A 25,134-nucleotide genomic window follows, 5' to 3' on the forward strand; every position below is an offset into this window, starting at 1 on the left:
TTCTTATTTATACACAATAAAGACAGAATGTTATTTCCAGTAATCAAACCATGACTCTTATCCTATTCCAATCTGCAAAGAAGACATTACTTATCACAAATAATGGATGTCCACGTATATATCCAAGTGGTTGGCTCCAGGATATCCTTTAAGCTTGTCAGGCACCTATCCCCTCCCCAATAAACAATTACACATTCATAAAATATAGAAAAGACAGGAAAAGAACAGTTGCTGAAATCAGCCTTGAAGACAACAATATTAAAATTTAATTTATATCTTGATAAAAAATTTAAAAAATAAAAACACACACCCAAGGACAGTCTCACAATGGTGGTTGTGACAAGATCAATTATGTTGGGAGGAAATCACATCCTCAGGCCCAGAAAACGTGATCATGGTACAGTACCAGGAATAGGACTGCATGCCTGCATCAGTACACATACATTTTTCATTGGAACAAGCAAATTTCATATTTCCAATAAAGTTTGAATGCCCAGTCTGAATTTTCAGTTTAAAAACCCCTTAAACCCCTTCCTTTTTTTTTCTTTTGTGCAGAAGAGGACTTTGTGGCTGCATTTGTTACTTTTGAAGGTCCTTAGAGGCTAGGCTCCAGGGCAAACTTTGCTATGAGAATTCCAAGCCTATGTTTTTCCCCAGCTACACTGTGGATACCCAGCAGGTAAGGAGGTAATTTAATGGTGTTAAGGCTAAACTCTGGGCCAAAGGAGTTTCCTACAGCATATGGATTCCTGCCAAGCTTTGTGTTCAGGATGGGGAGACGAAGTTCTTCACCACACCAGAAGATGCTGTATCATGGTTGGAGACTACTCAAGGCCACCGACACAGCTTTCACCAGATTCTTGCTTTTCCCACTTTATCCTCCACCAGGACTATATCTGTGGTTCCTCTAGTCAGTAAGTACCATTCCTTGTGCCATGCTGTGCCTTAACCCCCAGTAGTGCCTTCTTTACCCCACCTATATGGAGCCCTACCACAATTCAGTTACAGCACCCACTCAGAATTCTGTTACTTCTAGCCCCCGCTTCTGTAAATCAAGCAATCTTGGTTATGCTGTGTGGGAATATGGTTGTCAAGGCTAGTGCCCCTGTCTTTGTGGTCACCTTCTCCACTAGGAAGCAACATTTTTCACTCAGAACTCTCCTTTGAGCTGAAGAAAGTTCTTAATGAAATGTCTGGGCTGTATGTCTGGGGTCATTGTCCTGCTGCAGAATAAAGTTACTCGCCTCCCTGATGGTATGGTATGATGGAGAAATGATTACTAAAGAGGTACATTATTAGAGGATTATAGCACTGTAACAGGTAATGTAAGTGGTAACCTTTAAATCAGAACAATCATCTTTCTAAAGTTTATAAATAAATATCTGTGTGAAGACGCTCCGTTTAATTCTAAACAATCTTGTGTGTTTTTATATTAAAAATTTTATTTCTATGTATCACCAATGTCCGTAAAAAACAAAGCAGAGCGATCTTTAGTGGAGCATTTATCATCACTCTTTTATTTGCATAGGCCAACTGTGTTTTCAGAACAGCTGGTTTACAGTAGCCTAATATAATAGAACCATTTATTCCAAACCGTATACAGCTGTTAAGGATTGTTGAATAGCAATTTAAGACAATGTTAAAGCCCTATATCTGAAACTAAAACAGCCAACTCATGCTTTGCGTGTACAATCAAGCTACCTAGGACTTAAAGGGTAACTCCACTTTTGTGGGGAATAAATAAATCAGAGTTACTTACCAGTAACGTCTTTTCCAGGAGTCTTTCAGAATAGCCACCTTCGAGAGACCTCGGCTCCTCCCTTCAAAGGAAACACCGCCTTAACTTCAAGATTTAAGCCCCTCCTGCCCCACTGGACCCTCAGTCTTCTAAGAGTACCTCCTGCCAGCTGGGGAGACACAAGAACATGTTATTTACATAACTTTTTATCCTCTTGACTGTTCCCTGTCAGGGACTCCTTACTGCAAACACATTTTTCAGGTGGATATTGGTTCTGTCCTGAAAGACTCCTGGAAAAGACGTTACCGTTACGCAACTCTGATTTTTCCTAAACGTCTTTCAGGACAGCCACCTTTGAGATCATAAACGAGTACTTAACCCTAGGGTGGGACCCACTGCTTGTAGGACCCCTTTTTCCCCCGAAGGTCTGGTCCTTATCGATCCATGTAGTGTTTGGCAAATGTGCTACGACCTTTTAACATCCAACTTATGTTCACCCACAGGAATCGAACAGAAAGTTGGCAAAACAATTTCTTGGCCTCTCTGAAACTTCGAGGCCACCCTCTTAAAAAAACACCTGGTACGGAAATATTTGTAGAAAAGGGGGCCCCTGATTGGAAATGTCCTCTGCATACCAGCTGTTGAAAATGTCTCTGGTAGATGGAGCGGGTTTCCCCTTTCCTGCTACTTAGCAGGGCCACTACCCCATCTGAGAAGCTCTTGCCTTTAGCAATAATTCTTCGGAAGCGACGTAGCGAGAATCCACCACTCCACCTGGGGATAGCAGAATGGACCCTGAGATGAAGGTCCTCCTGGATTGGCAGCATCCAGGAAGGTTCCACCCCAGATCATACTGGCTTGGGAACCACAGCCTCCTGGGCCAATGCGGTGCAATGAGAATGGGAGACTTGACCTTGGTTTGAAGATGAATAGGAGCAGGTCGTCCAGATAGGCGATTATTTAAATGCCCATGAGTCGCACGTCTTCCACCGGTTCTACCATCAGCCTGAGAAACTGTTGACAGCTCTCCACCATGGGAATGTGCAGATAAGTGTCCCTCAGGTCTGTGAATGACATTAAGCAGTTGGGGGGGGGGGGGGGGCTTTTCTGTGCAGCTTGGCAAACTGGTGATGAGCGGCCGGGGGGGGGGGGGCTTGCAAATTCAAGCCGGTGAACCCTCCTTACAATCCCCAAAAGAAATGACTGGAGGAGACCACTACCCGCCTCTCACCTTAGTGGTTGGTGCTCTCATTACCAGGAGTAGTCTGGGCTGCCTCTGGCCTGGACATCTCTCGCTTAGGATAGCGGTGGTCCCGCCTTCCTGAACCGCTCGCTGACATCTAAAGCGTTTACAGGCTCACACAGCTAGAGCCTGGCCCTCTTTCATAAATCTCTCTCATCTACCACAGTAAAAAATGTTTTCAAGCTTCCCAGTTGATCAGCCCTGGTTCCCAGCGATGTCTCCCTGAACACTGAAACCGATGGTCCAGTGGGGCAGGAGGGGCTTAAATCTTGAAGCTAAGGCTGCGTTTCCTGTGAAGGGAGGAGCCAATGTCTTTCAAAGTTGGCTGTCCTGAAAGACGGTTATGGAAAAATAGCAAATAAAAAATAATAATATAGCATATACAAGTGTGATATCGTCATATTGTAATTGAATGTAATTAAAAATTACCTTTGCTTTTCAAGTTCTGTAATTTTCTGTAAATGCAATGCTATATGGTTACCTGGAGGTGTTCTGTATAAAGATGGTGTACAGAACATCCCCCAGAAACATTTTCTGCTTGTGTGATTGGCTCACTGATTTTCCCAGAAGTCTACACTAAGGTACAAGTCAGATTTCTGGCATTTCATGCAACAAAAATTTTATTTTTGGTGAGATACTTACTACCAATAGCAAATCAAGGATGCAGACCTTGCAATTTTCCTTATTAGAGCCCTGCAGGTGCAGCTGATTGAAAACTTTGAAACCACTCCCATACAGATTTACTCACATGGACTTCAGAATAACAAAAAGGTAGGAATCTGGAACAAAGTTTGGTAAAATACTTGCAATGTACAGTTCATACTCAGAGAGGAATGTTTTTTTCTCAATAGTGGAGTTACTCTTTAAAGGAAAGCTGTCACTAAAAGGAGTGTTTAATGTATCCTAAAGGAACAGGTTTGCTTTAATTCCCTTCCTTCCCCAGCAGAACATACTCTCCTTTTTCTTTACATCTACTGACTGGTAACTACTCAGTGTTGAGCTCTTAAAACCTATGAATGCCTACTTAGCAAATGCTGTCTTGACCACCCCCTATTTAATTATGCAATGTGCACGCCTTGCTGACTTATAGGTCAGTAGCAGGTACTGAATGGTCAAAGTAAGGAAAATTAGAACACTCTACTGGTGAGATCTGAGAAAAAGACCAGGAAATAAATTGAAAGTTGTCACTTTAACCATTTAAAGACCAGGACTCTTTTTCAGACTCGGTGTCTACAAGTTACGAATACGTTTTTTGCTAGAAAATTACTTAGAAACCCCAAACATCCTTTTTTTTTCCTAACACCCTAGAGAATAAAATGGTGGTCATTGCAGTACTTTTTGTCACACCATATTCGCGCGGTGGTCTTACAAGCGTACTTATTTTGGAAAAAATTCACCTTTTTTAATAAAAAAAATAAGACAACAGTAAAGTTAGCCCAATTTTTTTTATATTGTGAAAGATAATGTTATGCCCAGTAAATTGATACCCAACATGTCATGCTTCAAAATTGCGCCCGCTTGTCGAACTTTTACTCTCAAAAATCTCCATAGGCGACGTTTCTACAGGTTGCATGTTTTGTCTTACAGAGGAGGTCTAGGGCTACAATTATTGCTCTCGCTCTAACGATCACAGCAATACCTCACATGTGTGGTTTGACCACAGTTTTCATATGCGGGGCGCTACTCACATATGCGTTTGCTTCTGCGCGCGAGCTCATCGGGACAGGGCGCTTTAAAAAAAATTCTTATTTGCTTTATTAGATTTTATTTATTTTTACACTGTTTAAAAAAAAAAAAAAAAAAAAAAGTGTCACTTTAATTTCTCGATTTCCTTTCTCTTTCAATTCCGGGAGCTGTGATTCGCATCAGTCGCCGCCCTCTGCCACCCTTCACCTTTGACGGGTGTCATGGGGACAGATAGCCTCGTGCGTATAGACGCCAGGCATATGCCGAACCAGTGACGTCCTTTTTGGGCGCCGCTTGGTTACTGCGGTATTTTTCCGTCTGGCTGATGTACTGGCGGGAATAGGATTATCGCTATTGGCAGGCAGACGCTTCCCCCCCGTCATCACGCTTGCGTGACGTTGGTGTGTTCCGCCCTATTTGACCGGCCCGCACCTGGGCTTCCGCACTCACAGCTGACCAGATGACCAGTTTGCACTGGCTGCTTCACTGCACACCAATACTCTGTACCTGCTACTAAAGGGTAATTCTATTATTTCACTCCTTCCACTTTACACCTACACTGATTTTCCATGAACCTCACCTAACAGGTGTATGTTCCTTCAGGATTCTTCAAATGGTACTTGTTCACTTTTTTCTGGTTTGTTTATACTTTTTCACAATTTTCACTGGTCCACCTTATATTTAACTTCTATCTCTGATTTGCACACGATCCAGTAGGTGTATTTTTACCTACGCCTTATCTTGCACCTTTATGCTACTCTCTTTCACCCTTTCTCCTCTACGTATTCCAATCCTCTCTGCACTTGACAGTGCTGCCGGGTTTATTGTATACAATTCTTTTGATTTATCATGCAGACTTACTTGCCATCACCGGTATTATACTCAATACACTACATTTGTTCACTGGTTGGGGACTTTTCGGTTTGGGCCTGTTGTTACGGGTGGACCTTTACACCTCAGCTCACGGGGAGGCTTGATGTGTTGACTCCTGCATACCAGGATCTTTTGAGTTCAGCATTCCAATGGGATGTAAATTTGTGGACTTGACCATCTCTTTTTTTTTTTAATATATATATATATATATATATATATATATATATATATATATATATATATATATATATATATATATATATATATATATATAAACCTCTTTACATATAATACTTTTCATATCATGGGCTTTTTTTGATTGAGAACATCTGCCATTACTTACAGATATTCAGAATCCGCTCCTGATGGGTCGGCTTACCAACGAAACGCGTTGAGATTTTGTGGATGTAACCCCTCACATTTCCATCAACATCTTATGAATTTAACTGTTTATTACTAGGTCTATTTTAATCATACTTATAAAACATGTACAACTGTTCCCCTGTTATGGTAATCCTGTTTTACATCCTGTTTATATGTATGCTGTGTACTCTCAAAGATGTCTTGTATGCTTTGAGTAACTATTTGTCATATACAATGTTACACAATTTGAAATAAATGTGCAATAAAAAATGCTTTACTTTTACGTTGTGTTTGAGCCTGCCTCATCTAAAGTCCCATACTCTTATTATTTTTTGAATTTAGATTAGGGATGGAGGCGCACTACCCCCTTTCCTTGTGCGCTTCATTTAAAGTCCCAGTATATGGAGTTATACATTCCCCCCTGTTGTATATTTGGACTAAATGGCCCTTTAAGACATATAGGCGTAAGTGACGTTTTCACCGCCACACACATTGAATGAATGAATGAATGAAATACTTATATAGCGCACAATGCGAACTGAATCGCCTCTGATGGTGTACTGCACTGTTGACAGTATGTTCAAAAACAAAAAATAATAAATTCCTAATTTCCCAAAAAATTATGACAAAAATTGACAACTTCAAAAAACTCGCCTTGCCCTTTACTATTTAAACACCATGAAATGTAATTTGGGGGATAGCTGTCCTGACATTTTTGGGCCTCAAGAAATGAGATGCCGTCAGTACATCAGGATTGATTAATTTTTAGATATATACCATATTTTGTGGACTCTAAACTTTCCTACGGACTAAATAATATACATTGATTTGCATAATTTTCACAAAAGAAAATGTAGCAGAATACATTTTGGCCTAAATTCATCAAGAAAGACTGCTTATTTGCAAAATTTGCAAAACGGAAACAAAGAAAAACAGGTTTTGTTTTTCAAAAAATTTTCTGCTTTTTTTGTTTATTTAACCCAGCGATGATTAAACAAAACCAAAAAAATATATATTTATTTTGGGTACAGTTTGCACGATCGAGCAATTGTCATTCTAAAGCCCCATACACACTATCAGTTTTTGTGTCAGGTTTACCAAAACCATGTAGTGCAAGGCCCTGCCTGATTCCATACAAATTGAAACTCCTAAGGTTTGATCTCATATTATATGGTTTTGGTAAATCTGAAGGAAAAAAACTCAGCAGAAAAACTGATAGTGTGCATGGGGCTAAAGTGTGACAGCGCTGAAAGCTGAAAATTGGCCTGGGCAGGAAGGGGGTAAAAGTGCCTGGTATTTAAGTGGTTAAACTGATGCCATCAACAGAAGCCTAAAGCCCATCAATAGTAATAAGACTAAATTACAAAATGGCTATTGTAACAATTATAGATAAATAAACAGTTTTAATGAAGCTAAAGCTTTTCATTAAAAATTCCTGGAACTGCCAGTTGCTGATGTGAGCACCCGCTTCCACAAGGCGCCTAAAGCAGATGCAGGAACAACAAACGAAACAAAAATGAAGAAGAAAAATAATTATTTTTCAGTGTTTCTGTGCAGAGAATGTGAGTGTCACAGGAATGCTCCATGATGGGATAACAGCAGAGAATGGACATGGTTTGTGTTCCTTACAAGCTGCGGAGACAGCTCAGATTGTACAGCTGTGACCAGGGCCACTTTGAACTAGATTCAGGGTGACTTCCCGTAAGCGCCACAGCAGTTTTCCCATCCCATGGTCCTGTGTGAACACAGCAGCCTCTGTTCTGCCGATTACATCATTGTTGTTTTAAATAGGCAGTATACAAAGCAGTCTTTGTGTTCCGAACCAAACATTATTGGGTCTCCAGTGGTTTCTATTATTATGTCTTCAACTTGGCAGCAATTGTTGGACACACATTATCAATGACATTTATGAAGAAAATTTACTTGCCAGCAGGTCCTTAAAAGTAATTGAATATACTGTATACTCTTACTTATGAGTGAACACTGAAGATTGTGTTAGGATGCATACCTATATATTCATATCCCATTTCTAGTCAGTAGGGTTCAATATTGAGTTGGTCCACCCTTTGCAGCTATAACAGCTTCAACTCTTCTGGGAAGGCTCTCCACAAGGTTTAGGAGAGTCTATGGGAATGTTTGACCATTCTTCCAGAAGAGCATTTGTGAGGTCAGGCACTGATGTTGGATGAGAAGGCCTGGCTCTCAGTCTCCACTCTAATTTATCCCCAAGGTGTTCTATCGGTTTGAGGTCAGGACTCTGTGCAGGCCAGTCAAGTTCCTTCACCCCAAACTCACTCATCCATGTATCTATGGACCTTGCTTTGTCCACTTGTCCAAATCATTTGTACATTTATGCAGTGGGGTTGTTTTTCAGGGGTTGGGTTTGGCCCCTTAGTTCCAGTGAAGGGAACTCTGAAGGCGCCAGCATACCAAGACGTTTTGGACAATTTTATGCTCCAAACATGGTGTGAACAGTTTGGGGTATGGCCCCTTGCCCTTCCCGTTTCAACAGTGCATAATGTAAGGTCCATAAAGACATGAATGAGCAAATTTAGGGGAGTCCTGACGAAACAATGACAAAAGGTGCAGTGGTCGTCCACGGAAGCTTAATGCAGGAGTCCGCCGGGAGTTCCGCCGTTTTTTTTTTTTTTTTTAACGCCAGCAGCTACAAATACTGCAGCTGCTGACTTTTAAAATAAGGACACTTACCCGCCCAGCGCGCCCGCGATGTCGGCACCCGAAGCCGATCTCTCGATCGTCTCTCGGGTGCTGCCGCCGCCATCTTGGGTATGGGAATCAGGAAGTGGAGCCTTTCGGCTTCATTTCCCGGTTCCCTACTGCGCATGCGCGAGTCGCGCTGTGCAATAAGGATGGTCCCGCTGTCTCTGGGATCCGTGTGTTTCCCAGCAGGCAGCGGGGGACTTTCGGAAAGGGGCGTAGATTCTGCAGAATCTACGCCCCTTTCCGCAGATAGCTATGCCGGAAGTGGGTGCAGATACCTGTACTGTACAGGTACCTGCACCCCCCTCCCCCCGAAAGGTGCCAATTGTGGCGCCGGAGGGGGGGGATTCCAATGAGCGGAAGGTCCACTTTAGGGTGGAGCTCCGCTTTAAAGTGATATTAAAATGTCAACAACAAGCATACCATACTCACCTGCTCTGTGCAGTGGTTTTAGACAGAGCAGCCACAATATCTTCCTCTTCTTGGGTCCCTTGCCCCCCCCCTCCTGCCCTGTGCCCCCAGAGCATGCAGCTTACAATGGGGGCACATGGATTTGGGCAGCCTACATCCAAAGAAGAACTGTGGTTAGTTCTCCAAGAGGTTTGGAACAACCTATCAGCCAAGTTCCTTCAAAAACTGTGTGCAAGTGTACCTAGAAGAACTGATCCAAAGGGTGCTCACAAAAGTACTATAAAGCATGCACAAACATTGATCAGGCACCCTGGCAGGGGAGATCTCCATGAGTCCTGATAAAGACGTCTTTTTGGACAACGCATGTAAAGCAGAGATATCGAAGTGACATCATCACGCATGACAGTGTATCTGATCAATGTTTGTGACATGCTTTATACTGTTGTCCTTGATGTTAGTATCTGTCTATTAACATAAAAGTTTTTTATATGGTATTGCACTATGGGCAATTCTTCTTTTCAAGACATATAGTTTTGCTATGTGGGTGCCTTTTGAAGTGACCTAATTGGAGCTGATTTTATTGAGGAGGAATTGATCTATGAGGCTGAGCATCCATTGTGCATCCATCCAGTTTTGGGATTTCTCCCATAAGAGCTGTTAGACCTCAGAGTTTTGGAGATCTAACTGCCTGGTAAGCAGCAGTGGTGTATTGAATTGGTGGTTGGCACACAATGGTGGAATATTGAAGATAACTTTGCCACATACTCTTCAGCTTTCAACTTTTCATCCTTTTGGACTAAACCCTGATCACTGGATTCCTTTAAGACTATTAGGCTAAATACCCTTGATGTGGTTAGTGGATTCTTATCCAATATATTATTCTGATTAACTGTTTGTCACCTGTATGTGTAATATATATATATATATATATATATATATATATATATATATATATATATATATATATATACACACACACACACACACACACACATACATACACGCAGTTATAGTTAATGTGATTTTTTAAATAATTTTTTGTACGCATTTAAATTTTCCATTTATATTTATTTTTTGAGGGCTAGCACTATACTTTTCAAATTTACCTTACTGCTGGAAAACAATAAGACCACCAACTGACTCATTATTGGATTAAAACAAAGAACAGAACAAAGAAAAAAAAAAGGATCATCAACTTCATGTACATGGCAGGTTTCCATAGGCCAGGAATTAATATTTGTAAAAATATACATATTTTAAAACATACCACAAATGTTAAAGTTACAAACTGTCCCTATAATGGATGAATATTATAATATATTGAATTTCATGAAACGTGTACCCCACATTTCCGCTTTCTCATACACCTAAATTCACACGTACAGATTTATGTTAGGACCTTTTTCTCCAGTATAGTCATCCTGAGTTTAGAGGAGGTGCAGGGACCCGGAAAAGATTCCACAAAAAGTAACACACAGGAGAGGAAGCCTGGTAAAGATATATAGCTGTGGAATTCTCAAACAAGACACGTCAGCCTATAGACAATAATTTCTATTGAGACGTATGAATGCGCTCTTAAAATAGCCACATCCGGACTTAACAAAACCCTTTGCATTCATTTTTGCTCTTATTGAGCCAGCTTTAAAAATAGATGCTGGACAGTGTCCCAGGCACGCATGGCTTAACAGCTACAGAAAGGATCAGTTATTTAAACAGCCATTTGGACGGCATTCAAGTTAGCGTAAGATGTAGAGTGCTCCCTGCTCTGATTACTAATCACTCTCATTTACTGGTGAAACGTTACCTGTAAAATCTAATTGCTTCTCCAAATCTTTACTTGAGAGCTTCAAAGGGCTGGAAGCAGAGAGTCGCTGTGAGAAAAGAAGAAGTTATATTAGTTAACCATATTGAATAAAAGTAGTGCGCTTCCTGGGTTCAACAAAAGTCACTTTACCATCCCACACCCAGTACCAGCATCAACTAAGGCCTTATAGGCTGAAACGCGTCAACCTTTCTTATTTGCATTTGGTCACTGTGGCCCGTTGATAAATACTAAATTTTTAAGAGCAATCACCGGAGTGTGGGTCATCTTTTCTTAATTGCCCTACTCAGCCAACGACTGTGGATCGAGCACTGGGAGCTCTGCTATCTATGTGATGTATGGGTAGTAGCACTGACTTTTTTGTTTATATCCAAGTAAAGTGGAATCTACTTTACTCAGTCTGGTTGCGATTAGCAATAATGTGACTATAAGGTTACCAAACAACTATAAACATGTCCTACAGCTCTCCAATTCTAGCTCACATGACCCAAAATCAGCATGTTAGGTCAAATGACCTGCAGCAGGCCTGCACTGTATGGAAATCAACAGGGTCTGTAGCGATGTCTGCAGTTAAGTGCACTGCTACTGCAGATTGAAGGTCAAGTGACCAGAACACCACTCCACCTGCTTTTTACAGATGATACCATACACTGTAAGCATAGTTTAATGCCTTATTACATTTTCTTATGCTATCCCGTCATAATGACTTTTTTATTGAGTTAACCCAGCTTTACAGTTTACATTTCCTGAAAGACTTCTGCTGTTCCTTGTAGTGGAACTCCAGCCAAAACTGTCTTCTGGACAGGATGCGGTGGGAAATCCTGCTTATGCAGACACAGAAAGCAATAAAAACCAGCCAGCAGCCTCAAGGAAATTATAAATGTAAAATGCTCAGCCAGTGTCTGCACCACTGTGACTTTCTGAAAACTTATACCTGACCGGGCCAATAAGAGAGAGTATGTTGCCTTTTGAATAGAGCTAAAAGAATGACCATTAATCATAGAGAATTTCCAAACTGCTAAAATTTTTGACGCTTTAAATGCTGGTTACAGCTTGCTTAATAATTGTAAGTAGTGATGTTGCCCAAAGCAACCAATTGTTTTCTTCTAGCTAAACACAAAAAGATGCTGGAACAAGGGTGATACAGCACTTTTTGCGGTGCTACAAGTCATTACAACACATTACACCATTCCTTCACAGCGCACACCAACAGTCAACGGTAATGCGTGCTGCTGGTGTGCATGGACCATGAGTCTTTGTCTAACATGGTGCTGATAGGTATTCTTTTCTACCACTGCATGCGTCATTGGGTACTTGCAAAAAGTTCCAACTGCTCTTTAAAGAATAGATGTTTTTTTAAACATTTAGGTTACCTATTTACTGTACAGATTAAGGTTAACATTTAGGATGGTAAGAAATTTCATTTGGCAATTCTTTAAATCATATCCTTGGAGAACTTGAGGAAATTTAGTACAACATTCAATAAAAACCTCAACACTATATTTCTATCACCTGGTGTCTTTTTCATAGATATCTCTACACACATACACAAGTGTTGATAAGATCTCGACACTAGGAGCATGTTCCCTGAGTCTCCGTCCAAGTTCCCTGGGGTTAAACAAGATAGTTCTAACACTACATTGCTCAGAAGACCCGGAAACCAGGACAAAGTGGACTGCAGCTTTGTAAAGTAAATAAACTATTTAGCGCCAACAGACCACCAATGAAAGGGGGGACACTGGACCTGAACATTGTGATCACTGTGCTATACATTTCATGTTATACCTTATATTTTTTTTAATGATCCTTTGACCCTTCTTCTCATAATATTCAGTACCTCCTGCTAGCGGGTTGTAGGGCCTATTGTAGTTGCACCCTGTGTCTTCCTAATGTTGTAACTCTATACCTTATAAAATACATTTGTAAATTTGGTTTATGACTTGTGCCCCTGGCAAAGTTGAATCTGTTGAATTGTACCTTTTGATTGAAAAAAAAAAAATGGAATAAATATAAAATACAATACATATAATAAAAAAAATAAAAAATCATTATTTGCCCTGACTTATGTGTAACATTGTCATTTGTGACATTGTAATAGAGTGTTTTGTAGGAACAAGGACTATGGGATATATGTGAAGTGTATACAGAAAAGTAGACCAATTCTCTTTAACAACTTTACTCTGACTACCTCTGTTAGGAATAATTTGGCCATGTCCACCATTTACCATGGCATGCTACATGAGATGCAGAATTTCCCCAACGCCCCAGGTCTTTCCCAATCCAAGCTATGCCTGTGAACACATATTACAACCATACCTTTGACTACATTTTAAAATGTGTTTATACACCTGTTAACTACTTTCCCCATAGATATGAACTTGATAGGGCTTATTATCTATTTTAAATGCTATTCTTTTCACTTGTGTGTAATGTCCATCAAATCACTGCAATACCAAAAACCATGTGACTTAGTTGTTGGAAAACACTGGTTTAAGGAGGAACTAGGCTGTCAATAAGCACAGGCTGCGCAAACAACCCCAAAGTTCCAGCGGTGTAAAGGTGGGAAGGGCATGGCAGGAGAAAAACTGGAAAGCAGAAGGATCACTATGGACTTCCATAGAAAAAGTCAATGTTGCAGGAATTTTGGGAGTGGAGATTTCAAAGCAGCTTGCAATAAGAGAGTTCTAGCTATATCAGCACATTACATGCACATGCCTCTGTGTATTTATCCTTTTTGGGAATGTAAAAGGTAATTTATAAATTAAGCTAACCAACCAAAATCATAGTTGGAAAAAAACTGTTCTCCATTCAGGTTTTGCATAGTCTTCAAATCTCTCTCCTGCAAGGCAGGAATCTGTCAGATAGGCATCCAAAACATGACATCACCACTCGTAATTCCAAACAGAAGACTCAATGGCTGGATTTCATCCATAGACTCTCACTTTATTATGTCTCTGCTACACAATTAGATAAGGTGATTCATTATCTTATAGCTGGGAAGATCACCAGCTCAGTTACTTTAATTTCTATAGCTGGAGGATATTCAGAACAGACAATCCCAACTGCTTCTTGTCCTTAACCTTTTTTCCTGCCGTTTTGAACTTACGGGGTCTTATGTAAATGAATTTTTAATTGTTTATTCAAATGTTTATCCAAACCCATTGTGAGTGTTGGTAATGAAAAGATTAAAGCTCTGAGTGATAAAGAGCACAGCTCCTCATACTAAGGCTACTTTCACACAGAGGCGCCTTACAGGCGCTATAGTGATAAAAATAGCGCCTGTAAAGAGCCTCTTTTACACTCCAGTGTGAAAGTCCTAGTGCGCTGGCAGGATGCTAAAAAAAGTTCTGCAAGCCGCATCTCTGAGGTGCTTTAGAAGCGGTGTATACATCTCTCCTAAAGCGCCCCTACTCATTGAAATCAATGGGCAGCGCCACCGAAGCGCCAGCGCTTTTAACCCTTTTTTGTCAGTGGCCAAAAAGCACAGCTAAAACAATGAAAAATAGCGGCGCTTTACCGCCTATGCTCCAGCACCTCAGTGTGACAGTGCCCTAACATTTCTGTACCTGACCCCCCCTGTATTGATTACATTTGTCCTACATATTACAGGGCGAAGCCAGGTAAACCTGCTGGGTTGCACAAAAAAAAAAAAAAAACTGACAGTTCCAGTCAAAGCCGCTGTACTAACCATGCAAAGTTTGTTCAGTGACCTCCGCCGCTGAGCTATTGTGTTTCGACAGGGGGCTGCCCCCCTCCAGGACATTCCGATCAGCAGTCTCTGCCATTGACTGAAAGCGCTGATCGGGAGTCAGACGGCTGCTGATTTTCCAGCATGCACTGACATGACCAGCTCAGACAGACAGACATGCACACAAGCCAAATGTAGGCTGTTTTTTTTGGAACCCCCACATTCGGCCCATTTGTACGGAGATTTAGTTAAAGGCAGCCCATAGATGATTTGATTTCCTTTCTGGCCATCATGGGTGGAAGGAATGAAAAACACGCTATTGTTTTCTGTTGGTGGGGGAGCATTCCCGGGTGGCAGAACACAATGCCATAAATCCAACAGGCTGGTTGGAACCAAGTTGATTGATCAACTTGGGTACAATCAGCCTACCCATACATGGATCTAAATGCCGTCGGTCCCTGATGAACCAGCCGCACTTCAATCCATGTATGGCCAGCTAAAGCGCAACTCCAGTCAACTTTTCTTAGCATTGAATAGGTTGGGTAGCGTTTAAATGTAATTCTGTCTGTTATCTCATTGTGGAGCTCATCCTTTATTTACTGTCTGTCTAACACTAAGAAAATAAATCCAAGGAGTGAAGAAGGCACAGAGAGCAAAAAGAAAAACAGAGGGACGTTTTATCCCCTCCTCACTCTACCAAAAATGTATCTTGTTGGAGAGATTTCTTCTCCCTTCACGTACTGACTGGAAGTAAGAGGAAATCCCCCAACAGGTACATACAGGTACAGGTTGAATTGAAACTAAATTAAGTTTCTAACCCTTACCTACTCTATCCAAAACCTTTTGTCTGCATTCAGTATTAATTTCCCAGGCATAAATGTCTTTCTTCCTGTATTGTAGCAGTGCAGGAGTCACCAGAATTTGACAGACGGAGGAGCACCCCTACTCCTTTGGTGTGGGATTGCAGTGTATCAATTGTGCTTTTTTATTTTAGTACAAAGTTAGGGATAGATTGGCTTTGACTGAGAACCATATATTCTTATGTACCTGATGTTACCACAACAGTAAGTCCACAAGGATGTTAATTGTACAGACATATAGCTATCCATTAGAAGAGGAGCTAACAAAACTGTACCTAAAACCTGATCAACATATGGCACAACAAGGAAATCAAATGTGATCAACAAGGAAATCATATGTGAATCTACCTAAAACCTTGCAGTTACGTACAGTCTATGGTAGTAACTCACATCAACATTTCTGTATGATACGTTCCCTATGATAATCCTAAATTTACTCCCAATCTTAATCCAAATCAAATTAGAGCCCTTAAAACCCTACAGCGACGTTCTGACGTCATTATCAAACAGTCCGACAAGGGGGGTAACATTGTTTTCATGACACATGATCAATATCAATCCATGTGTCTGGCTATTTTGAAGAATCGGAATTGGACAGTCCCATTTCTGAATCTACTGCATCATCTTTTGCTCAGGAGCTAGGTGTCCTTTGCACCAAGGCCTTCTTTTTTGGGCCTCATTGATAGGGACACTTTGGATTTCCTTGTTCCCAAGTTTCCTCATGTTCCTACATTCTGTTCTCTCCCGAAAATGCATAAAAACATGAAGACACCCCCAGGGAGACCCATCGTCTCGGGGATTGGTTCTTTAACCGACAACTGTAGATGTGTGACAATTTGTGGATGCTTTCTTAATGCCGCATGCACGTAGTCTTCCGTCTTATATTAAAGACTCTGTGGATCTCTTGCAGTATATCGAGGGGATCCAGATCCCTCCGGACGCCCTGCTCGTGGCTATTGATATTCAGGCTTTGTACCCTAGCATCCCCCACGAGCGGGGCGTGCCCGACGGCTGGTTCCTTTCTGTATGAGCAAGACACGACGACCTGGCCCCTGAATTAATTTATTTTGGCACTCCTTAAATTCATCTTAACTATAAACTATTTCACCTTTAATGACCAGTTTTTGTTACAAATCCAAGGAGTTGCCATGGGGATGTCCTGGGCCCCGCCTATGCGAACTTATACCTAAGGCTGGGAAATATTTGTACATTCAGATGAGAGATACACAGAGTACTTGACGGAGATTCTTCTATGGTATCGCTACATAGATGACCTGTTTCTGGTTTGGACAGGGACCCAGGAGAGATTTGTCCATAAATTGGATGAAAATGAATTCAACTTAAGCTTTACTTTCAAGTTTGATAAGGGCCAGATCCGTTTTTGGATCTGTCCATCGTCAAGCAACCAAGTGGCACTCTTGGTACGGACCTCTACCGCAAACCCATTACTGGTAATACCTTGCTATACGCTACCAGTACACATCCCCAGCCACTGGTACGCAGGAACTGCACACGTGATAGTGACTTTAAGACTCAGGCTGATGCTCTTCGGGAAAGGCTTCTTTGTAGGGGATATTCCCCTAAAAGCATTCAACAAGGCGTCTGCACGTCCAAGGAGCTCCTTGCTCTATGATCGCCCCAAGCTAGTACCACCTGCCACTAACTCAGTCAGGTTTATCACGTACTCCGCCCATCATAATACATTGAGAACTATTTTATCTAAGAACTGGCATATGTTAACAGAACACCACATCCTTAAGAAACATGTACGATCCACCCGGAATTAGTCTTCCAGAGGGCTCGTTCCTTGAGGGACCATCTTACTCACAGCCACTATAGTTCAGCTAACGTCCCTAAAATTAGACCATTTGGGACTTTTAAATGCAGAGATTGCCCTCCTGTATCCAGGGGCAACGAGGGCAAACGATTTACCTTACGAAACGGCGTGCTATTTATACCAAGTGTGTTAGCCGATTGTAGCACCAGGGGTGTAATTTATCTGATGACCTGTAGTTGTAGGGCCTACTATGTTGGTAAAACCATCCATGAGCTAAGGCAAAGGATTGGTGACCATGTCTATTACTCCGGTAAGTTGACCACCATTGGTAGACATATCGGAACGCATCACCGATATGATACTTCAGTGGTCCGCTTCCGGATTCTGGAGGTGGTACATCCGAGTCCCAGGGGAGGGGAGGGGATTGGGTTCAAACGATCCTACAGAAGGAAACTCTATGGATCGAACGACTCAACGCGACCTCTCCCCCAGGACTCAATGAAATGATCTCCTATAAACTCTTTTTATAGGGTGGCACTCCCGTATGATGGACTGATTGCCATCCCAGACTGTCAGCTATGATTTGCAGTCATGTTACAATAATTCTTCGACTATGCTTGATTTTAAAATCTAATTTCCGGGACTAGGGTTACCCCTGTTGACTTTTGTGGTATGGGAGCGGTGGATCTTCCCCCTCTCCAATTATGATTTTTCATTTAATTTGTATAAGTATTGTATAAATATTTTGATTGTTTGTCTTTATATGTATTTTACATTGTTGGCTGTGAAGGAGCTCTGCTCACCCTATCCCCAGTGACGTGTTGTGTCAATCTCTTTGGGGCCCTACCCTTAAGTGGGTTCCCCAGCGGCGGATGCGTGCCCACCCTGGCAGGACCTCACGTAATTCGATGTGGTCCCTGCTTGCATAGGCCTTAGCCTGGGCATTTGCCCTCTGGGCTGTTTCGGCCTGTGCACACTTGCGCAGTGGTTATGTTGACCCGTGCAGTCTCATCTGCACGGGTCTATTCGTGGTGGACGCCCCTTGTGGCCAAGTTAATTGGCGCGCATGCGTGCCCGATACCTTCGTGTGCAGTCCACGTTCGCGTTGTCTGCTTGGCCCTGTGAGGCCTCCATCAACGAACGCCTGTGACGAACGTGAAAACGCATCTGCGTGCCTACGTTCATCTGCGTGGTGTGGGTGGGCTGACCCTGTGACGTCAGACGCCACCAGATGGCGGCGTCGCTGTACGCCACGTGGGTTGGGGAGCTTAAATAGAGGCTGCATGTCAGTCCTCTGTTGAGCGACTTGGGACCGTGACGCTGGGCGTTTGTTTGGGCGATTGCTTGTACAGGTGGGTATGTATACATTTGAAACCGATCGGATCACATTCCTCTCCTTATCGTGCTGTATTATTGGGCTTTTTGATGACTATCCCTTTTCTCCGCACCAACAGTTTGTATTGTGTTGTAGGCGTATGTGGCCACTTCCTTGGAACTTGGATAATGTATATTTGGAGATAGAATTTTACAACGTTCGGTGGAAGAAATGTTTGACACGTCTATAGCTCAATCAGCACTTCTGTGATTTCGATTACCCCTGTATATCTCGCCCCTGCGCTCGCCCATGCGTACACTCAGGCTGTATTACAATTCTCAGTGAGTGGGTTGGTGAGGATAATTTCCTTTTGGTGTTGGCTTTTTCCCTCCCCTTCTCCCCCCCCGCCTTTGTCCTCTTCCCCCCTTCTCCCTTCCTTCCTGCCCCATTCCCCTTTCTCCCTTTTTTTCTTTCCAGGAATTCTCCACTCTTGACACCAGAGCCGGTCCTATATACTCCCTCGCATTCGCCGCTGGGGGAATTGGTGGGCCCTGCTGACCTGTCGCTACGGGCTGTATTAGTGAGTTGATCTCCTAATTTCGATCTATGTTTTACCATGCCATTTGCTATATATTTTGTTGTTTTCCTTCTCTACTCTTTTTCTGTTTGCTTATTCCATAGATCTCTCTGCTGAAGAAGCGGTTCTTGACCGCAAAACCGATAGAGGAATACTTCTACACCACCCTTCAACATAAAACTTTATGGGGAAACTCGACAGTTGTCGTATAGTTGTGGTGGATGTTTTTATAATGTAATGTTTTGCTTGATTGTAACTGTCTTTGTACATTCCTTGTATAAATTTTTTCTTTGAGTATTATTAAAAAATTATCTAAATTTATTTTTTGATCTACCTGTGTTAATAAGTACCGAGATAGTCCATAGACCCTTTATTAACTGTGTAGGTTTTGTCATATTAGCTGCAGTCGCAGTAACGGCCTTTGAAAATGACCCTATAACCTCCGGTTTTTCTTCCAAAATTATTGATGAGGATGAAGGTACTTGTGCATAAGTTTTCTTGAATTTCTTATCGGGGCTTAGAACTCATTTTATTGCCCTATGATAATCCAATGTTCTTTGAAGGTAACTGCAGTGATCAGGGTCATTTGTGATCCAATTTATTAAAATAGCATTTGACTCCACAAACCAGTCACTGGTCTGTGAGTTCACTGGGTTATACAATCAGATAGTCCATGAAGGAACATGTGATTGTGTAAAAAAGTTGTGAAATGTGTGTTTGCCTTTAAGCGTGTTTGAATAAAAACTTTGAAAGCATTTGAAAAACTGTTCCAGTGTAAGAAACATGTAGGAACTCACTGGCTACACAAAATAGAGGTTGGTGCATAGACGTTCTGCAAAGAGCTGCAGAGTTAATTAGTAATAAATTAATACTTAAGCTTGTACTATTATGTATACCTGCATTGGCAATACAGCAAGAGCCGGAGTTGTCCTCACTGGTATCCCACTCAGGGGACTGCGAGGGGTGGACTGAGTAGGAACGTTAGGACCACTGCCACCTGTAAAGAGAATTCAAATTACGTTTTTTTCTACATCTGATCTATAAAAATACATCAAACCAGTTCTGTCCATTTTCCACTCCTCAATAATGCATTGCAGCGTGATACATGAGAAACAGATTTGGACGTATAGGATAGTCCGATAATATTTTTGTGCTGGAGCTAATTATAATTTTTTTTTAATTAAAAAAAAAAAAAACAGTAAAAGAAACTGTGCATTACAAGACAGGATTCATGTCACACCAAAACATCTGCTGTTCCCTATACATACAAAAAAAATCTGCTGTTCCCTATACGTATAGCCCAGTGACTCTAAGGCCCCTTTCACACAATCTGTCCCCCTGTCCGTTTTGTAGGTGGATCCGAGCAGGCCACCCATTGACATCTATGTGCAAGCGGATATCAGCAGAGATGTGTCCGCTGACACCCACCACCCATCCGATAAGATCCGCTCAAAACAGGCAGATGGCGTTCGCCATCTGTCCACGGATCAGATGAAAAAATGGACAGGCTGTCCATTTTCATCCGATCTTGCCATAGAGGACAGCTGAGCTCTGACAGGTCTATCCCTGCACAGTGAGCAGAGATGGACCTGTCATCCGCCAGCTCAGCAGGGATCAATAGCGTGATCCCAGCTGAGCTAGCGGCGGCGGTCGAGACGGATTCGCTCCACGTGAAAGGGGCCTTAAACTGATGAAGACTTTTTTTAAAAAAAATTTGGGGATATTTATTATAACAAAAAATATATATTTTTTTTTTTCAAAATTGATGCCCTTTCTTTGTTTACAGTGCAAAAAAAAAACAAACAAAAAAAAAAACGCAGAGGTTATCAAATACCACCAAAATAAAGCTCTATATGTGGGGAAAAAAAGGGCATCAATTTAATTTGGGTACAACCTCAAAAAACGCAGTGCCATATCACAAAAAAATGGCCTGGTCACAAAGTGGGTAAATCCTTCCAGGGCTGAAGTGGTTAAACATTCACAGTGCTGGAGGAAAAAGTGTGACCCATAGACAAATTACCTCAATGAAAGCTAACTGGGGTCAGTAGTTTGGAGTACAAATATTGAAATGAGTCTGGAGGTGGGTGTATAGCTACTCTAACTGATAAGACACTCAAACATTTTAAGATTGCGGTTCATAAGAAGCATCAGATGATATGAACCATGCTTTGCAAAAGGGAGCTCTCAATGGAAATATAATGTGATCAAGAGTAGTTGATCTGCATAAGGCTGGAAAGGGATACAAAGTGTTTAGGCATCCATCAGTCAACATTTAGACAAACTGTCTAAATAAATGGAGACAGTTTAGTACTGTGCCTACACTTCCTAGAAGTGGGCACCCAGCCAAGATGACTTCCAAGGCACAACGCAGAATCCTAAATGACGAAGAACCCACAAGTACTCACAGCACTGGAACTGACAAACATCCCTATTCATGAGTCTACCATACTTAAGTCTTTGAACACGCAGGGCACCTTGGCAAATTGCAATGCTACTAAAAAAATGTTTTGTGGACTGGCAAAACAATTAGCATGTTCAGGGAGAATATTCAGTACTAAGTGTGGCGCAAAAAGGACACAGCTTACCAAAATCAAATCATCATCCCAACAGTGAAGTATGGTGGAGGTAACATGATTTGAGCTTGCTTCGCTGCATCAGGGCCTGGAGCACCTGTTGCCATCAAAGGGAAAATGAATTCTCAAGTTTATCAAAATATCCTATAGCATAATGTCAGGGTGGCTGTCTACCAGCTGAAGCTTAGTAGAAGTTGGGTGATGCAGCAGGACAATGGCCCTAAGCATCGAAGCAAATCCACCACAGACTGGCTTCAGATAAAGAAAATTAGATTTTTGTAGTGGTCAAGTGTGAGCGCAGACCTTAACCCCATAGAGATGCTGAGGAAAGACCTCGAGAGAGCCATTCACACCAGACAGCCTAAACATGTCTAAGCTGAAGCAAATAGGAATTGGGCAAAAAAGCCTCCTGAACATTGTGCAGGTCTGATCCAGAGCTACCAAGAGCGCTTGCTTGAAGTCACTGCTGCCAAAGGAAGTTTGACCAGCCATTAATGCCAAGTGTTCACTTACTTATACTCCAGCACTGGGAATGTTTAATAGGCGTGTTCGATAGACACAGGAAATTAGAATTGCTTGTGTGTTATCAGCTTACGGTAATCTTATTGTGTCTGTCAATTGTTGTGACTTAGATGAGGATCAGATCAAATTACTGCAGAAAACGAGTGAATCCCAAGGAGTTCACATACCTTTTCTTGCCACTGTAAATAGATCTAAGATTGTCAACAGAACCCATAATGACAACACATTTTAACTGTGCACCCACCATTCTACTCTACGCAGCAGTCTCATATCTAAGCTTAGGATAAAAAAAAAAAAAAAAAAAAAACACCACATCTGTCATTTTAGAATTTGTGCAAATCTGCCACAACCACCCAAGCTCAAACAGGAGGAAAGATGTTTATTTCCACTGCAATTGTTTGCAGTGTTTTCTATGGTTTACAAATATTAAAACACTTTAAGGGAAATTAAGTGATTTGTGTATTAGACAACTCTTACCTTGGGGGCCTGTGTCAAACGATTTGATTAAGGATTTCACTGTAGCTGAAAATTCACTAGAAGAGTTTGATACTTGGTTGGCCCCAAGACCCTGCCATCGGATAGCATCATCCCCATCTACAGGACTATCTTCAAGCAATACCTTCCTGTAAAATGACAGACTTGGTCAAAAACAAAACATACATACATTTATTCAAGTATAACTTCAGGCTAAAATTGTTCTTTTTTAGATTTGGAGTAGTGCAGGGAAACTACTGTCAGGATTTTATTGTTGTCGGTCTTTCCGTTGGGGAAATTCTCTCTAATTGTCCTGACCATGACTGTCCCTGGGAATGAAGGTGAGGATAAATGCTGCATTTTGAGTGGCCACTTGAACAGGAATAGAAGGGAATCTTCCAATGAGGACATTTGTTCCTGTGACAATGGTCTCTCAATAAAAAGTAATTCTACATTTATTAGTAAACATACTAATATGTAGGGAATACATGCAATCAACGTAAATTCTTTGAACAGAAGTTCAGTCCCCCGAAGTGACAAAAGTGGAATATGTATGTCCTATATGAACTGAGAGACCATCTTGCCCCCATGGTTTTCTCTAAAAAAGTTATCAAATTATATAAAACTGGAACCATGACAAATGTTAAAAAGGGAGTTGAAGAACTAAGAGTGCGAGTGCTTTATATGGATGAGTGAATGTTAGAAATACATGAGCATGCAAACCAGGACAGTCCACCCATAGGTGGCTTTCTCTGTGTCTCAATCTATCCCCATTATAGTAAAGTGGAGGATATTATAAAAAATTCCCTCTGTCTTTAATCTGAAAGCTTACGAATCTGACAAAAGGTAGATAGATATTGGTCTGTCTAACTTGCCTTGCTGGTCTCTATTGCTGTTCTGTATACGAGTTCTGAAATATACAATTTACATGCCGATACACCATGGGTGGTTGAGAAACTAATGATGCACAGTAAAAAGTACCCATATGCATAAAAATATAGATTGCATTAGGAAAGATCAAGCAAAAACACACACATAAGCATGTATGCTTGAATCCTCTGAGAGTAGTTAGATTGTAAACCATGAAGGTACATTTTACTAGAATGAAACAGTAGAACCACGGGCTAATGTCTGAAAAAAGGAAACAAAAAGGAAACAAACAAACAATACAGTTATGGTTTAAAAGGCAATTCAAAGAGCAATGATGATTAGCTAAGTGCAGTAACGCACAGCAACCCATCAGATTTCACTTTGTCAGGTGGGATATTGTGAAAGCATGTAACAAAGCCTTACATTTAGTCCACACATGGCCTAGTGCTTATTTAAGGTGTCTTAGTGTTAATTGGAAATTCAGACATTAAAAACAGTCCCAAAATACAATTTGTGAGAAAACCCTAGAAAATCTAGTACATAGTAAATTATTTTCAAGGTAAACACTGCAGTTAAAAAAAAAAGTAGAGACCTTAGCAATGTGGAAATTTACCAAGTTTACCAAGGTTAGGCTTTACTTACTTTGAATGCCCAATCATGTGCAAGGGACTTTGAAAAATAAAGGAAATATTTTTGCTTGTACATTATTGGATGATTGAATGATCAGAGCTTCATCCTATTCAATAAGCTAAATGAACATTCATTTTGCAAATTCATTTTGTGTATATATACTTTTGAAAGAGAGCAATAATTTACGCCTTTAGAAAATCAACCCCAATAAATAGAAGGTGCACAGAAAAGATCATAGAACAGCAGAAGGACCAGACAGATGACAAAATGAATTCACACAATAGAGATGAATTATGTAAGTAATGAGTAATTTAGATGTTTTGGGATCTAACTTCTTTAACTTTTGCTACCACATATGGCAGTGCATATAATCCGGTTTTACAATAAAAATAAAGATTTTGAAAAGAATATAAGCTCCGTTTTGTACGGTTTTTACCCAAGGTTCACCAAATGTTTTAAAGTCAAACAATTTAATTTTTTTTAAAAATGATGCGAATCTTGTGTGAAGCATTGATAAAGAAACACCTATATTTTTGAATAAGGTGTTGCTAACCAATGGCTGGACTCGTCAAACCAAATTCTTGCCACATTTGTTCTACAAAGAGTAATATTAGCATACCTAGAACGTTGCAATGCTGCTCTAGGCATTAATATATACAGTACGTAGATTAACATTTTTGGAATAAAAAAAAAACAATTAGCAATTTAATTTAACATTAATAATTCAACATTGCAATATTTTAACCCCTATTCTACTTACCAATCTACCTTACCAATCAACCGCAAAAAACAATAAAATAACCAAAGAAATGATAAACCTTGCGAGGCATAAAATACAAGTGAGCCAAGATTGACATCTTAGTTGGAGGCTGGTGGGCTAAATCAGCCCCTGCCTTTTTTTGGGGGGGCGGTAATCAGAAATAAGCCACTCCCTTTCTAATCCCTGACTTTGCTCTAGTCTGCCTGGGTGTTTTCACAAAGTTTAATTGTT

General features: G+C 41.0%; 1 protein-coding gene across 3 annotated transcripts in view; it reads right to left on the reverse strand.

The window, feature by feature from the left end:
• SPECC1 (sperm antigen with calponin homology and coiled-coil domains 1) overlaps positions 1–25,134 on the reverse strand; it is a 580,298-nt gene that overhangs the window by 121,393 nt on the left and 433,771 nt on the right. For all 3 annotated transcript variants that reach the window (XM_077480312.1, XM_077480311.1, XM_077480313.1), the window contains 3 exons: positions 22,647–22,792; positions 19,971–20,071; positions 10,840–10,906 (listed from right to left, as the gene is read on the reverse strand). In XM_077480312.1, coding sequence (XP_077336438.1) covers positions 10,840–10,906; positions 19,971–20,071; positions 22,647–22,792 — 314 coding nt within the window. The remainder of the gene's footprint in view (positions 1–10,839; positions 10,907–19,970; positions 20,072–22,646; positions 22,793–25,134) is intronic.

This window comes from Lithobates pipiens, unplaced genomic scaffold, assembly GCF_037356315.1.
Source record: "Lithobates pipiens isolate NorthernLeopardFrog02 unplaced genomic scaffold, aLitPip1_a1.2 Scaffold_16, whole genome shotgun sequence".
NCBI lineage: Eukaryota > Metazoa > Chordata > Amphibia > Anura > Ranidae > Lithobates > Lithobates pipiens.